At 45.5% G+C, this 13,807-nt stretch overlaps 1 protein-coding gene across 6 annotated transcripts in view; it reads left to right on the plus strand.

Moving 5' to 3' along the window:
- galnt14 (UDP-N-acetyl-alpha-D-galactosamine:polypeptide N-acetylgalactosaminyltransferase 14 (GalNAc-T14)) overlaps positions 1 to 13,807 on the plus strand; it is a 45,315-nt gene that overhangs the window by 22,840 nt on the left and 8,668 nt on the right. For all 6 annotated transcript variants that reach the window (XR_009128636.1, XR_009128638.1, XM_058065397.1 and 3 more), the window contains exons 3-6: positions 7,144 to 7,242; positions 9,347 to 9,414; positions 11,272 to 11,337; positions 12,889 to 13,010. Coding sequence is in view for 4 of the 6 variants with exons in the window: in XM_058065397.1 (XP_057921380.1) it covers positions 7,144 to 7,242; positions 9,347 to 9,414; positions 11,272 to 11,337; positions 12,889 to 13,010 (355 nt within the window). In the remaining 2 variants the exon portion in view is untranslated. The remainder of the gene's footprint in view (positions 1 to 7,143; positions 7,243 to 9,346; positions 9,415 to 11,271; positions 11,338 to 12,888; positions 13,011 to 13,807) is intronic.

Raw genomic sequence — 13,807 nt, forward strand, 5'->3', positions numbered from 1 at the left:
GCCAATGAGGTGTGCGTATTGTAGTGTGTGTGTGTGTGTGTGTGTGTGTGTGTGTGCAAATATGTGCATGAATTGCTAAAATGCTCTTAAACTTTGCCAAGTTAGCGGTCGGTATGGACATTGTGTTGATACAGGGCGCCGTGAAGGAGGCGCCGCCGCCATGTTGTCACTTTTTAACCAGAGTTGGCTCAGACAGACTTTTCACTTTTTACTCGTCTCATAGCAACAAGCCCGTCCTCCCTGTCACACACACACACGCACACGCACACACACACACACGCTGCCGAGCTCTGACAGGTGTCGGCAGGTTTGGTGGGAACAGAACGCCGACTTTCCAAAGAGAAGGTCACCTTGGCGGGGAGCGCCGTGTTGGATGGATGATTAGTCAGAAAGTAGAAGATTTGAAAGCTTGTTTATTCTGTCATAGCGTACAAAGTATTGTTAGCATGTGGAGGCTAAAGCTCAGAACTACTGCAGGAAAGTACTGCAAAGTAGTAGTAGTAGTACTAGTAGTGTCAGCAAGGAAGTAGTCGAGGCAGTCGTAATACAAGAACACAACAGCAATGCATCCATCCATCCATGCATCCATCTATCCACACATCCATCCATCCATCCAGCCATCCATCCATGCGTCTATCCATCCATCCATGCACCCATCCATCCATCCATCCATTCATCCATCCATGCATTCATCCATGCATCCATCCATCCATCCATCCACCCATCCAGCCATCCATCCATGCGTCTATCCATCCATCCATGCACCCATTCATCCATCCATCCATCCATCCATTCATCCATCCATGCATTCATCCATGCATCCATCCATCCATCCATCCATCCATCCATTTTCTATGCCGCTTATCCTCACTAGGCTGGCGGGTATGCTGGAGCCTATCCCAGCCGACTTGGGGCAAAAGGTGGGGTTCACCCTGGACTGGTGGCTAGCCAATGGCCATTTAAGTGGCATACAGTTGAAAAATTACATTTTTATTTAAATTTTAAGAAGTTTTAATAAAATGAGAAACAAATCTAAATAAAGTTTTTATTATTAAAAATGAAATATATGGAGATTATTAAAGAACTGATTATTAAAGAAATCAACTGGAAAACTCCTGACACGTGAAGATGTTTAAATGGAGGATCTTTTGGCAGAGTGTGTGTGCGTGTGTGTGTGCGTGTGCATGCGCATGTGTGAGCGTGTGAAATAAGATGTTGTCATTCCAACGCACACCAGCCGAATGTGACTTTTCCACAATGGCGGCTCACTCAGGAGATGGATGAGAACGGGCAGCGACCGGAGGGTGAAAACACGACACTTTGTCAGCCTTGCTTCCTGCAACATTCAGCTTCAAGGCATCGCTAGACGAGCGCTGAATCACAGATAGGAGGCCTGCGTGTGTGTGTGTGTGTGTGTGGGTTGTTTGTGTAAAAGTTCCCCAGCTTGAGTCAGTAGGATGATGAATGAGCAGACGGGTCGTAGACGCACACAAGCACCTTAATTGATGCCTCACTTCCATGCGGCCGCCGTCACCATAGCAACCGGGAGAAAGGAGGAAGTAGAAGAGGAAGGTGTATTTGGGAGCCTTGTCATTTGGCAGCCTTCAAAAAGTCACTCTATGTTTTGGATGTCACCGTGGAAATGTCACTGCCCGTCCTCTGGGGAGACGGTGGGAGGTGCTTGTAGCCGCCATCTTGTCCTTTCCGTCAGCACCCGAAGCTCATGACCACGGGGGAGGGTGGGAGCGACGGGCTGATGGAACTTCCATTTGGGGCAGGATCTCGGACTCGGAACTGGAGGAATTGTTGTGTATTGTGTTGGCGTTCCAAGAGCGTGCTTCCCGGGAATGGAAAGTGTTGTGGCGAAGAGAAAAGAGATGATTTGACTTAATTGGGTGTTGTGATTAAGAGCGAGCGTTCCCTGAGCTCATTAAAGCTCGCCATTCATTCCAAAGCGTCCGTGCTGCCGTCTTTGAAATGGAAATTGCTTTCATTCAGGTTGCTTGTGAGAGAAAAAAAAAGTGGTTTTATTTCAAAGTTCTGCTAGTGCGTTTCATCAATGGCTTCACCTTCTAGCTTCCACCTTCTACCGCTGGAGAGACCAAGCTAGAGCAAATCACCATGGCAACACAAACACATGTACGCTCGTGTATTGGAATCTAACGTCGGCTAACTAGTCTAATGTTCTCTCATCCATTGTCGTGATCCACTTCGTTTGAAACATGATGATGCAACATGTTACACATGATGATGTAACATGATGATGTAACATGATTTAAGGTCATTCGGAAGGTCATAGGTCGTATGTGTGTACTGCTTTGGGCTAATGTGCTTTAACATATCTTATATATAGTGTGTGTGTGTGTGTGTGTGTGTGTGTGTGTGTGTGTGTGTGTGTGTGTGTGTGTGGTGTCGATAATGCTTGCTTGGCAATGAGACTGTTGCCCCCTGGGCAGCTTTGGCTTAACACAATGAGACAACACAACACTGTCTTTTGTGTGTGTGTGTGTGTGTGTGTGCGTGCGTAGCCATGTTGTCATGCACTATGTGTGCGTGTTCATCGCTAAGTGTGTATAATCAGACAGGTGATTGTTGTGATGCAGCAGACCATGACACTCCCTGAAAAATTATGTTTGCACTGCATTGTGTGTGTGTGTGTGTGTGTGTGTGGCGTAACATAGCATAGAGTATATGCAATTCTCCATGGCAGCATCTGTGACGCTGCTTCACACTGAAATATTGCTTCATTCATCACCCAGACAACACACACACACACACACACACTGTCATCACTCTAGCTGTGTGTGTGTGTTTCCTCCCGAGTATATGAGAAGTGTGGACTGTCATGCAGAAAGGATGAGAATGAATGAACGAATGAATGAATGAATGAACGAACGAACGAGGCCGAGTGCTGATGGACGATCCATCCCATAATGCTCCCCAGCTGCCACGTCCAGGTCATCTCAGGTGGTTCTCACGTCCACCACCTCCATAGAAACCACAACTGTCAACCTCATTTTCTGTCATTTTCTGTCATTTTCTCATCCACACGCTGCTGACAGCCTTTCTCTTCTCTTCTCTTCTCTTCCTCCTTTTCAGTCATCTTCTTGACATCTACCGCTTCTTCTCCTTCATCTGCCGTCTACATTTCCACTTTCATCTTCTACTTTGTCCCTATCTTGTTCTTCTTTTTTCTTCTTCCCTATCTTCTTCCTTTTTCTATTCATCTTCTTCATCTTCCTCCTTCTCCATTTTTTCCCTCTTCATCTTCATCATCTTCTTCATTAGCCTTCTCCATCTTTTTCTCTTTCTTCCTCTCCTCCTTCATCTTCTCCTTCCTCTTCAGCTTCTTTCTCCTTTGTGGTCTTCATCTTTCTCCATCTTCTCCCCCTTCTCCTTCCTCGTCCTTTTCTCCTCCTTTGGGGTCTTTTCCTGTGTGAGGGAAGGAGACAGTGAAGGGCAGACTCACATGCCGAGACACCGGAAGCGTCATGGCTGTGAGGAGGTGGGGGGGCTTCCATCCCAGGGTTGCGTTAGAACGTACGGCTGTAGAGCATCAGACGTAAAAACGTCACATGACAACACATCACGCACGCATCCTCTAGTTAACCAAGTCAAGTTCTGGTGGATATTTATGCTAAAATAACGTTTGACGAGCAGAACAAAACATCTTTGTCAGCGACGATGAGGACCATTTGGTTCTTCACAAAGCCAGCTTTGTGTTTCTCGAAACGTCAAACACAATTTAGTCTTCAGTGAAGAAAATGTCAGTAAAAACGTCTTCATCCTGATTGTCATCTCTGACGGAAGAAAAATTGAATATTGATAACGATGATAATGATGATAACGATGATAACGATGATAATGATGATAATGATGATAATGATGATAATGATGATAATGATGATAATGATGATAATGATGATAATGATGATAATGATGATAATGATGATAATGATGATAATGATGATAATGATGATAATGATGATGGCTCGTGTCTGATGTCAGACAATGAGAAGATCGACAAGCGAATAAAGTGTCCAGTCTCCGATGCTAACAGCCGACTTCTTTTCATAGCAATAGGACTGGAACACATGCACATGCACGTGCATGAGGCATCCCTGGCGGCAGCTGCAGCTTCATGTTCCTCATCTTCCTCATGTTCTTCAAACAGAAAAGCACAAGGCGCCGCAGGGATGGTCTTTTTTGGATTGGGAAACTTTCCTGAATGTTTACTTGCTGTTTGTTTATTTTGCAGTGGTTATTTTTAGCGGCAGCACTTCCACTCCAGGAAGTTCAACACATCAATTAGCTGGAAGCTCCACGCTCACCACGACGTCCACGTGCACGCTTCGTCGCTCACCGCGCACTAAAACGCCACTTTTCACGTCAGCCGTGTCTGATTGCGAACAGCGGCCAGGCGTCGCCGTGTGACAACGCGGTCATTACGGCGACGGAGAGCAAAATGGCGTCTTTTCCACGGCAGGATGATTGACAGCTGCTTGACGTCTGAAGGGCCACGCCGCCACCCTGAGAGCCTTCACGACAGCGCCGTGGTCACATGATTTACACTCGGCCTCTCAGTGGAAATGTGTCATGCGGCATGAATCATCTTTCATTTCTTATTTATCTTCCTTTTTTTATTCAACAACATTTATGGAATATTTCATCTCCTATTTAATATAATATATATAAAATATCATATTTCCTATCCTCCTTTGGCTCGCTGGTCATAGAGGAGATGCTGGATGGGGTCGGCCATTTTTGTTACATCGGAAATTGGGGTTCGTTTTTTTTATTATTTTGTTGAATTTGTTATTTTGTTGAATCCATTGCTTTGAAGAATGTAAATGATGCTTTTATTTGGAGTCAAGTTTGTAGTATTAATAGTTGTGTAGTATTAATAGTTCATATTGGATGAAGTGTAGTATTAATACTTCCTGTTGGATGAAATGTAGTATTAATACTTCCTGTTGAAGTGTAGTATTAATAGTTCCTTTTGGCTGAAATGTAGTATTAATACTTCCTGTTGGATGAAGTGTAGTATTAATAGTTATAATTGGATGAAGTGTAGTATTAATAGTTCCTTTTGGCTGAAATGTAGTATTAATACTTCCTGTTGGATGAAGTATAGTATTAATAGTTATAATTGGATGAAGTGTAGTATTAATACTTCCTGTTGGATGAAGTGTAGTATTAATAGTTATAATTGGATGAAGTGTAGTATTAATACTTCCTGTTGAAGTGTAATGTTAATACTTCCTATTGGATGAAGTTTAGTATTAATAGTTATAATTGGATGAAGTGTAGTATTAATACTTCCTGTTGGATGAAGTGTAGTATTAATAGTTATTGTTGGATGAAGTGTAGTATTAATACTTCCTGTTGAAGTGTAGTGTTAATACTTTCTATTGGATGAAGTGCAGTATTAATAGTTTCTATTGGATGAAGTGTAGCATTAATACTTCCTGTTGGATGAAGTGTAGCATTAATACTTCCTGTTGGATGAAGTGTAGCATTAATACTTCCTGTTGGATGAAGTGTAGTATTAATAGTTCCCATTGGATGAAGTGTAGTATTAATACTTCCTGTTGGATGAAGTGTAGTATTAATAGTTCCCATTGGATGAAGTGTAGTATTAATACTTCCTGTTGGATGAAGTGTAGTATTAATAGTTCCCATTGGATGAAGTGTAGTATTAATAGTTCCTGCTGGATGAAGTGTAGTATTAATAGTTCTTGTTGGATGAAGTGTAGTATTAATACTTCCTATATATATCCTACATATAGTATCTATATCCTATATATATTATATATATATATATATACAATAGATGGTGTAGGTGTAGCATAGGGCGTGGCTAAAACTCCAGCGTGTGAGAGCATTTCATCCAATCAGAAGCCTGAAGAAAGTCAGCACAGGAAAAGGCTGCTCCTCCTTTCTTAGCCTTCCTCCTCTTCCTCGTCTCCTAACTAGTCTCTCCATCTTCTCCATCTTCTCCATCTTCTCCATCTCATTTCCCCCCATCCTCCTCCTCTCCATTGTCTTCCATGCCGCTCCTCCTCCACCACCCCCACCCCCCTTTTGTTCAGCCACCCTTCCTCCTCGTCTTCCTCCTTGTCGTCCTCGTTTCTCCTCCTTCACGAGACGCTGCTTTCTTCCCCCCAAAGGACTCTCCTCCCCTCACCAGTCATTTCCTGTCTCTACATGGAGTGCGCATGCACGTGCACGTACGCTGAGGGAGTATGGAAGCGTGTTCATATCAGCCTCAACATCAGTCATCTGTCAGCACCAATGTTATCTCTACATCTGTGCCTGCCATTGTGTGTGTGTGTGTGTGTGTGTGTGTGTGTGCGTGTATGCACACTCTTCTCCACACACACACACACACACACACACATCTCAGTGTTGCAGGTCCGCCTTTATCTTCTTATCGGTCCTCTCGGCTGGAGCTGCTGAATAAATCAAGTGCAGGAGAAGCAGAGATGGCGGCGGCGAGATAGCGGGACGGAGCGTGGAGAGAGGTGCATGATGGGAGAGGATATGAGGAATATCTAACATTTATTCCTCATGCCGGAGCAGAGGAAGAGCTTACAGGATGACGTTTTATTGGTGCCAGACAAGAAAATAACATCGCGGCTGCTTTGGCCTTTATTCTTTATTTTATTTCCAGTGAGTCCGAGTTCTTCCGGTTTTCAGGCCCCCCCCAACGGCAAGAACTAACCGATCAGCTGGTTGATCAGCTCCTGGCTCCACGGCACTCCAGTACTCACACACATAGTACACACACACACACACACTAGAACAGCCAAAGCTGTTGGGAAATGTCACCAATCCATCAATCTCATCCGTAAAGGCCAGTCTCGTCATTGTGCTGCGTGTGCGTGCGTGTGCGTGTGCATGCGTGTGTTTTACAGGGAAAAGTGTGCTGACCCAGCGAAGGAGCCACACTCACATTGTTGTATGGTGTATTTTAATGAGCTGGCTGCTCATTTATAATTCATGTTCTGCAGTGTGAACACGCCGTCCCTTTAAGAGAGTGTGTGTGCGTGAGAGAGGGAAGGCGTGAAAAGGGAGTTGAGGATAAAATAATGACTGTTGTTCAGATAGCGGACTAAACCACGGTGTCGTTGGCGTCCGCAGGTGCGCCGACCTCCGCTACGACGCCGACCTTCCTCCTACCTCCGTCATCATCACCTTCCACAACGAGGCCCGCTCCACTCTGCTGCGCACTGTCAGGAGGTAACAACACCCCCCCCCTCCAAAAAAAAAGAAATGTCTTATGTTTATGAATTTTTACAGAATGGATGAGCAACCCACTTTTGGGTCCTGACCCGCCAGTTGAGACCCACTGATGTACTGTGGATATAATATTACTACTATGGATGATATCATATTATTATACCGTAATAAATAAAATGGCATAGAGCGGCCAATTAGACGGAGTCGGTGGACACGGAAAACTCTCCACCATCTTTCCTTCTCACAATGTGATGCTATCAGCAGGTCCACACACACACACACACACACACACACACACATAGTTGGCCAGAGTTCAGCTCATTATAACAGTCTGTGTGCAAGGACTGACTCCTTCTCCTTACTTTCACAGAGGACAGTGTGTGTGTAGTGTGTAGTGTGTGTTGTGTGAGTGTGTTGCGTCCTCCCCTGCAGGTCTTCTTAAAGCTCTGCAGTTTTCCACCAATTAAAAGACAATCTGTCTCCCTGGGCCCTGCTGCTCCCTTTGCTCTGTCTCACTGTGTGTGTGTGTTTGTGTGTGTGTGTGTGTGTGTGTGTGTGTGTTGTTGTTGTTGTTGTTTGGTGTCGACTTGGAAACTCCTTTGCCGCCTTTTATTTTTAGTTTGAGTTTGGGGGCGCTAACATACGTAAACACAACATGAGCTATAGCTTGCTGTCTTTATTCTTGGAATCCTCACTTTGAAAACAATGCATATTCCATATTGCGTATTCATACTGCGGTGTGTGCGGGGAATGTGGTCATATTCCATATGTGAGCACATCTAAATCATCGGTTTTATGTAAAGACAACAATTCCATCAAGTTAGCTTTGACGTTTTACTGTGTCTAATTTTCTCATTTCCTTGTATGAGATGAAAGAAGAAGAAGATAAGTGATAAAGCTTCACCGCTGGGGGACGTGACGGGCATCCCGCTTTAATAAAGGCCCTCCGGGGGGGGGGGGGGGGGGGGGGGGTGTCTTGTCGATATTTAATCAAGCTGCGATCTGACGGTTTATTGGCGTGGTATCATCAGAGGAGGCATCACGGGGGAGAAGATGATGAAAGTATGACGGGATTGTCAGCCTTTCATTTGACCACTTCCACACACACACACAGTGTCAATCAGAGCGTATAAACGCAGCATCTAGATCAGCACCAGCTCAGCACTTTGTGATTGACCGCGCGCTTTGCTTCCACTCACTAAATGAGTCCTACGTGTCCGACAGTGGGCGGAGCCATCGTTCACAGCATGTAACCACGGCAGCGACAAAGTGCAGCGTCACTCCGTGTCAGCAGCAAGCGGCCGTGGCGGCCAAACGAGGATTTAAAGCGCTGACGAGACTATTTAATGTTGACTAAGTGGACTTTTAGTGCTCCGCTGCGCCTGAGGAATGGAGACGTATATAGCGCCGCACGCCATAGATCAGCGCTGATGAGACAGGAAGCCAGCATGCAGATCTAGAGGAGGATTCCTGCTTCCTGTCAGAGAGGGAAAGCTTGTTATGTTGATTATCATGTATGATGGCTCCTCACCTCCACGTTACTTCTCCCCACTTTCATGACATTTAGTCCCGCCTCTAGGCTGTTAAGCCCCGCCTCCAGGCCAATGATCAGCATCCCTGTCCTATACCCCGCCTCCATTATCTATTATTATTGAAGAAAGGCGGAGACAATGCGTATTAATCATGTAAATATGCAAGATTAGCCAGTGGCTAATTTATCAGTGGCTAAAGTACACAAACGATAACATTTGACGACCTTTGACCTTTAAGAAGAAAGCCGCTGGTTCTTCTTCTGGTCTTCTATCTTTCCTGCCCTCGTGCTGCTATGAGAGGAGTAGAAATATTGAAAAGAAAAGACGTTTTCTCACGTTGCTGGAGTACAACTTGTGAATTTTTGATGTCTCAATTCTCCTCTTTAATGAAATTTTTTTCCCGGCAACACGTTATACATTTTCATGGTGGGAATTTAGCCTGACATTTTCAATATGTTGTTTCCAAAGGCGTGCAGAGCGTACATAATGGAGTCATCAGTGTGTGTGTGTGTGTGTGTGTGTCTTGCATTGTTTGTTTGTTGTCACATGATGTGTTTGTTTCTCTCTGTCAGTGTTTTAAACAGAACTCCCGTTCATCTCATCCATGAGATCATCCTGGTGGACGACTTCAGCCATGACGGTGAGTACACGCACACACACACACACACACACACACACACAGTCTTCCAGGTCACATGTCACACAGCAGCTGCATCAGGCCGACAAGTCAGGTGAAAACAGGCGTCCATCTTGGGTCAGACCCTAGTGAGGATAATCGTCATAGAAAATGGATGGATGGGTGGATTGATTCGTGGTTGGGAGGATGGATGGATGGATGGATGGATGGTTGGATGGATGGATGGATGGATGGGTGGGTGGCTACATGGATGGATGGATTGATGGTTGGGTGGATGAATGGGTGGGTGGGTGGATTGATGGTTGGATGGATGGATTGATTGATTCATGGTTGGGAGGATGGATGGATGGATGGTTGGGAGGATGGGTGGATGGATGGATAGATAGATGGGTGGGTGGCTACATGGGTGGATGCGTGGATGGATGGGTGGATTGAGTCATGGTTGGGAGGATGGTTGGATGGATGGATTGATGGATAGATAGATGAGTGGGTGGCGACATGGGTGGATGGGTGGATGGATGGGTGGATTGATTCATGGTTGGGAGGATGGATGGATGGTTGGGAGGGTCGATGGACAGCTGGATGGATGGATGGGTATATGGATAGATAGATAGATAGATAGATAGATAGATAGATAGATAGATAGATAGATAGATAGATAGATAGATAGATAGATAGATAGATAGATAGATAGATAGATAGATAGATAGATAGATAGATAGATAGATAGATAGATGGGTGGGTGGCTACATGGGTGGATGGGAGGGTGGATGGACAGCTGGATGGATGGATGGGTATATGGATAGATGACTACATGGATGGATGGATGGGTATATGGATGGATGGATGGATGGTTGGGTGGATGAATAGGTGGGTGGGTGGATTGATGGTTGGATGGATGGGACGATTGATTCATGGTTGGGAGGATAGATAGATAGATAGATAGATAGATAGATAGATAGATAGATAGATAGATAGATAGATAGATAGATAGATAGATAGATAGATAGATAGATAGATAGATAGATAGATAGATAGATAGATAGATAGATAGATAGATAGATAGATAGATAGATAGATAGATAGATAGATAGATAGATAGATAGATAGATAGATAGATAGATAGATAGATAGATAGATAGATAGATAGATAGATAGATAGATAGATAGATAGATAGATAGATAGATAGATAGATAGATAGATAGATAGATAGATAGATAGATAGATAGATAGATAGATAGATAGATAGATAGATAGATAGATAGATGGGTGGGTGGGTGGGTGGGTGGCTACATGGGTGGATGGGTGGATTGATTCATGGTTGGGAGGATGGATGGACAGCTGGATGGATGGATGGGTATATGGATAGATGACTACATGGATGGATGGATGGGTATATGGATGGATGGATGGTTGGGTGGATGAATAGGTGGGTGGGTGGATTGATGGTTGGATGGATGGGACGATTGATTGATTCATGGTTGGGAGGATGGATGGATAGATAGACAGACAGACAGACGGACGGACGGACGGACGGACAGACGGGTGGGTGGGTGGGTGGGTGGCTACATGGGTGGATGGGTGGATTGATTCATGGTTGGGAGGATGGATGGATGGATGGATGGATGGGTATATGGATGGATGGATGGATGGACGCACCTCCACTTGTGTTAGTTGCATTCTGTTGTCAGGTCAAGTTTTTCAAAGATTCCACCTTTAAAAGCCACTAATCAGTGTAGCCTCTAAACGTGTTGCGTCTCCAGACTATTTGTCTTGGCTCTCATTGGCTCCTTTGAGGGTGAAGGTTGCCAAGAACTGCTCTATTATTAACGGTGGGTCTTGTCTTGGTGTCGTTTCAGGAAGCGACTGCCAGCTTCTCACCAAACTGCCCAAAGTCAAATGTCTCCACAACAGCAAAAGAGAAGGTGCGTCTCTTTGTCCTTCTTATGATTTGCTCCCAAACGTTCCCAAACATTCCCAAACGAGGCTGGACGAGTAACGAGGAAGGAGAGATGCTGGTTTTGAAGGAAACGGTGAAGATGTGAGCGACGTGATATCCGCTTTGAGAGCGTGACAAAGCAAGAAGCAGTTAGCGTCTCAATCGGGCTAAATGTGGATACCGCACCTCGTGCGTGCGTCACGCTCATCGTCTTCCTCGCTAATCCAATCGCGGCTGCCGCCATGCTCATAAAAATAGAAGGGGAATGATTGCAATACACAAATTGAAAAGACAGCCTGACAATGAGAGGACGGGAGGAATGAGAAAGGCCCAATGGAATACTTCCAACAGTACACAACAACCAGTATACCGTGTACTGGATACTTGTTGCATTACTTATCCAAAACAGAATATAATATTCCATTCCTAACAAGCGTCTGTAGGCCTGACCATTTACAGTTGTATCCTGTAGCAGTGGTTCCCAAAGTGGGGTTCGCGTACCCCCAGGGATACCATTTGATATTGATGGGCGGCACGGTGTACTCGTGGTGAGCACATATGCCTCACAGTCGGGAAATCCTGGTTTGAAATCTCTGTGTTTTTGTTGCATTCTTGTGATTGACAGGTGACCAGTCCAGGGTGTACCCGGGGTCCCACCCTGGAGGTCAGCTGGGGTAGGCTCCAGCTCATTCCTGCTGAATTTCTCTTTTAGTTGACTTTCTTTATTCCTTTTAATGACTTAGGTTTTGCCCTTTTTCTTGTCTGCTGCGTTTGTCCTTCCTCCTGGCTCACCTTGCTGTCTCCTTGTTGGACGGCGGGAACACGTCCTCCACGGTGTCACTGCCCGCTTTCATTACACACACACACACACACACACACGCACACACACGCTTTGGCTCGTTAACAGTTTACGGCGTCACGTCTTCTTACTCGATTGTCTTTTTAATGCCCATAAACACACACGAGGCCGACACTGTATGTCATGCACACACCGTTAGCGGTGTGTGTGTGTGTTGTAAAACATGTCTTCCCGTACAAAGTCGCCCATTCTTCTTCATTGCGTGTGTGTGTGCATGCGTGTGTGTGCGTGTGTCCGCCCATGCAGAAAATAAAGCCTTATTGAGGATGAAATGGGATTTTAAATTGGTTGAGCTTCGGCCCAACGGCACAGCGTGAAACTTCACGGCAACGAGTACAATGTCGGACACGCACACTCACACACACACACCTACACACACACACACACACACACAACACGTAGAGCCGCATGTCAGTGAGTATTGATCAGAGCGTCTAGTTCAAACAGAAGACAACACCGGCCTTCCTAACAAGCTCACACACACACACACACAAGTGCTGAGTCACTTCCTGTCTCATGCAGCGTGATGGGTCTGCTAAGAGGTTGCTTCCATGCCCGGGGAGCCGACATGTCCGTTCCTCCTCCATAGCGGTGTGAAGACATGGCGACACGGACATAAACCACATTACCCACAATCCTTCTGTTCACGCCAAGGATGTTGTGTTGTGTGTGCGTCAGGTCTGATCCGGTCCAGGGTTCGCGGCGCCGATGCTGCCGGGGCGGCTGTCCTCACCTTCCTGGACAGTCACTGTGAGGTCAACAAGGACTGGCTGCCCCCCCTCCTGCAGAGGATCAAGCAGGTGGAGTTTTTCACTGCACCTTTACAGCCTTGGGGGGATTGGGGGTACTCCTGATCTCATATCAGCATCATCTTCCTCTCATATCACCATCATCCTCCTCTGGTGCATCTTCTCATCCTCCAGCCTCGTCTCCTTTAGCTTTCCGACATCTTGCATCATCTTCTCTCATCAGGGTTCTGCTTCTCATGCTCATGGAAGGAGCTCACGCAGGAAGTCCACATACTTATGTTCTCACAGTCCCGCTTCATGGTTCTCAGAAGAAGAAGAAGAAGAAGAAGAAGAAGTTTTCTGCTGATATTAACGACCTTTAGACTCGGCGACATCGATCTAAACGCCCAGCATCCATATTCATTCCTACTGTGTGTGTGCGTGATGAAAGAGTCATCCATCACGTTGCGGCGCTGCCCAGCACTTTGTGCTTGTATAAATGGAGATTTAAATGTACGCGCTATTGATCCAGGTGACTAATATTCCCTCTGTGGGCCTCAGAAGCTTCTAGATCTTAGCGCCTTCAGAAGGACCACAGATTGTTTATGTTATGGAAGCAAATGTCCTCCGTGTTTTGTTGTTCAACCTCACCTGTTCCAGACTATCCTGGCAGCGCTCCATCATCCTGGCACCACGCTAAGTTCAAGACAAGCGTCTTTAAAACGAGTTCCAAATGTATTCGCTAACATGTTAGCATCAGATTGCTAAAAACGGCAGAGCGTTCTTCCCCATTAGAGAATCTTTCTTTGCAGTTGGGCCTTAAAAACATCAGCACTCCCGTTGTAGACCGTAGCGCACATGGGGGTCCT

The sequence above is a fragment of the Doryrhamphus excisus genome, chromosome 1 (assembly GCF_030265055.1).
Source record: "Doryrhamphus excisus isolate RoL2022-K1 chromosome 1, RoL_Dexc_1.0, whole genome shotgun sequence".
NCBI lineage: Eukaryota > Metazoa > Chordata > Actinopteri > Syngnathiformes > Syngnathidae > Doryrhamphus > Doryrhamphus excisus.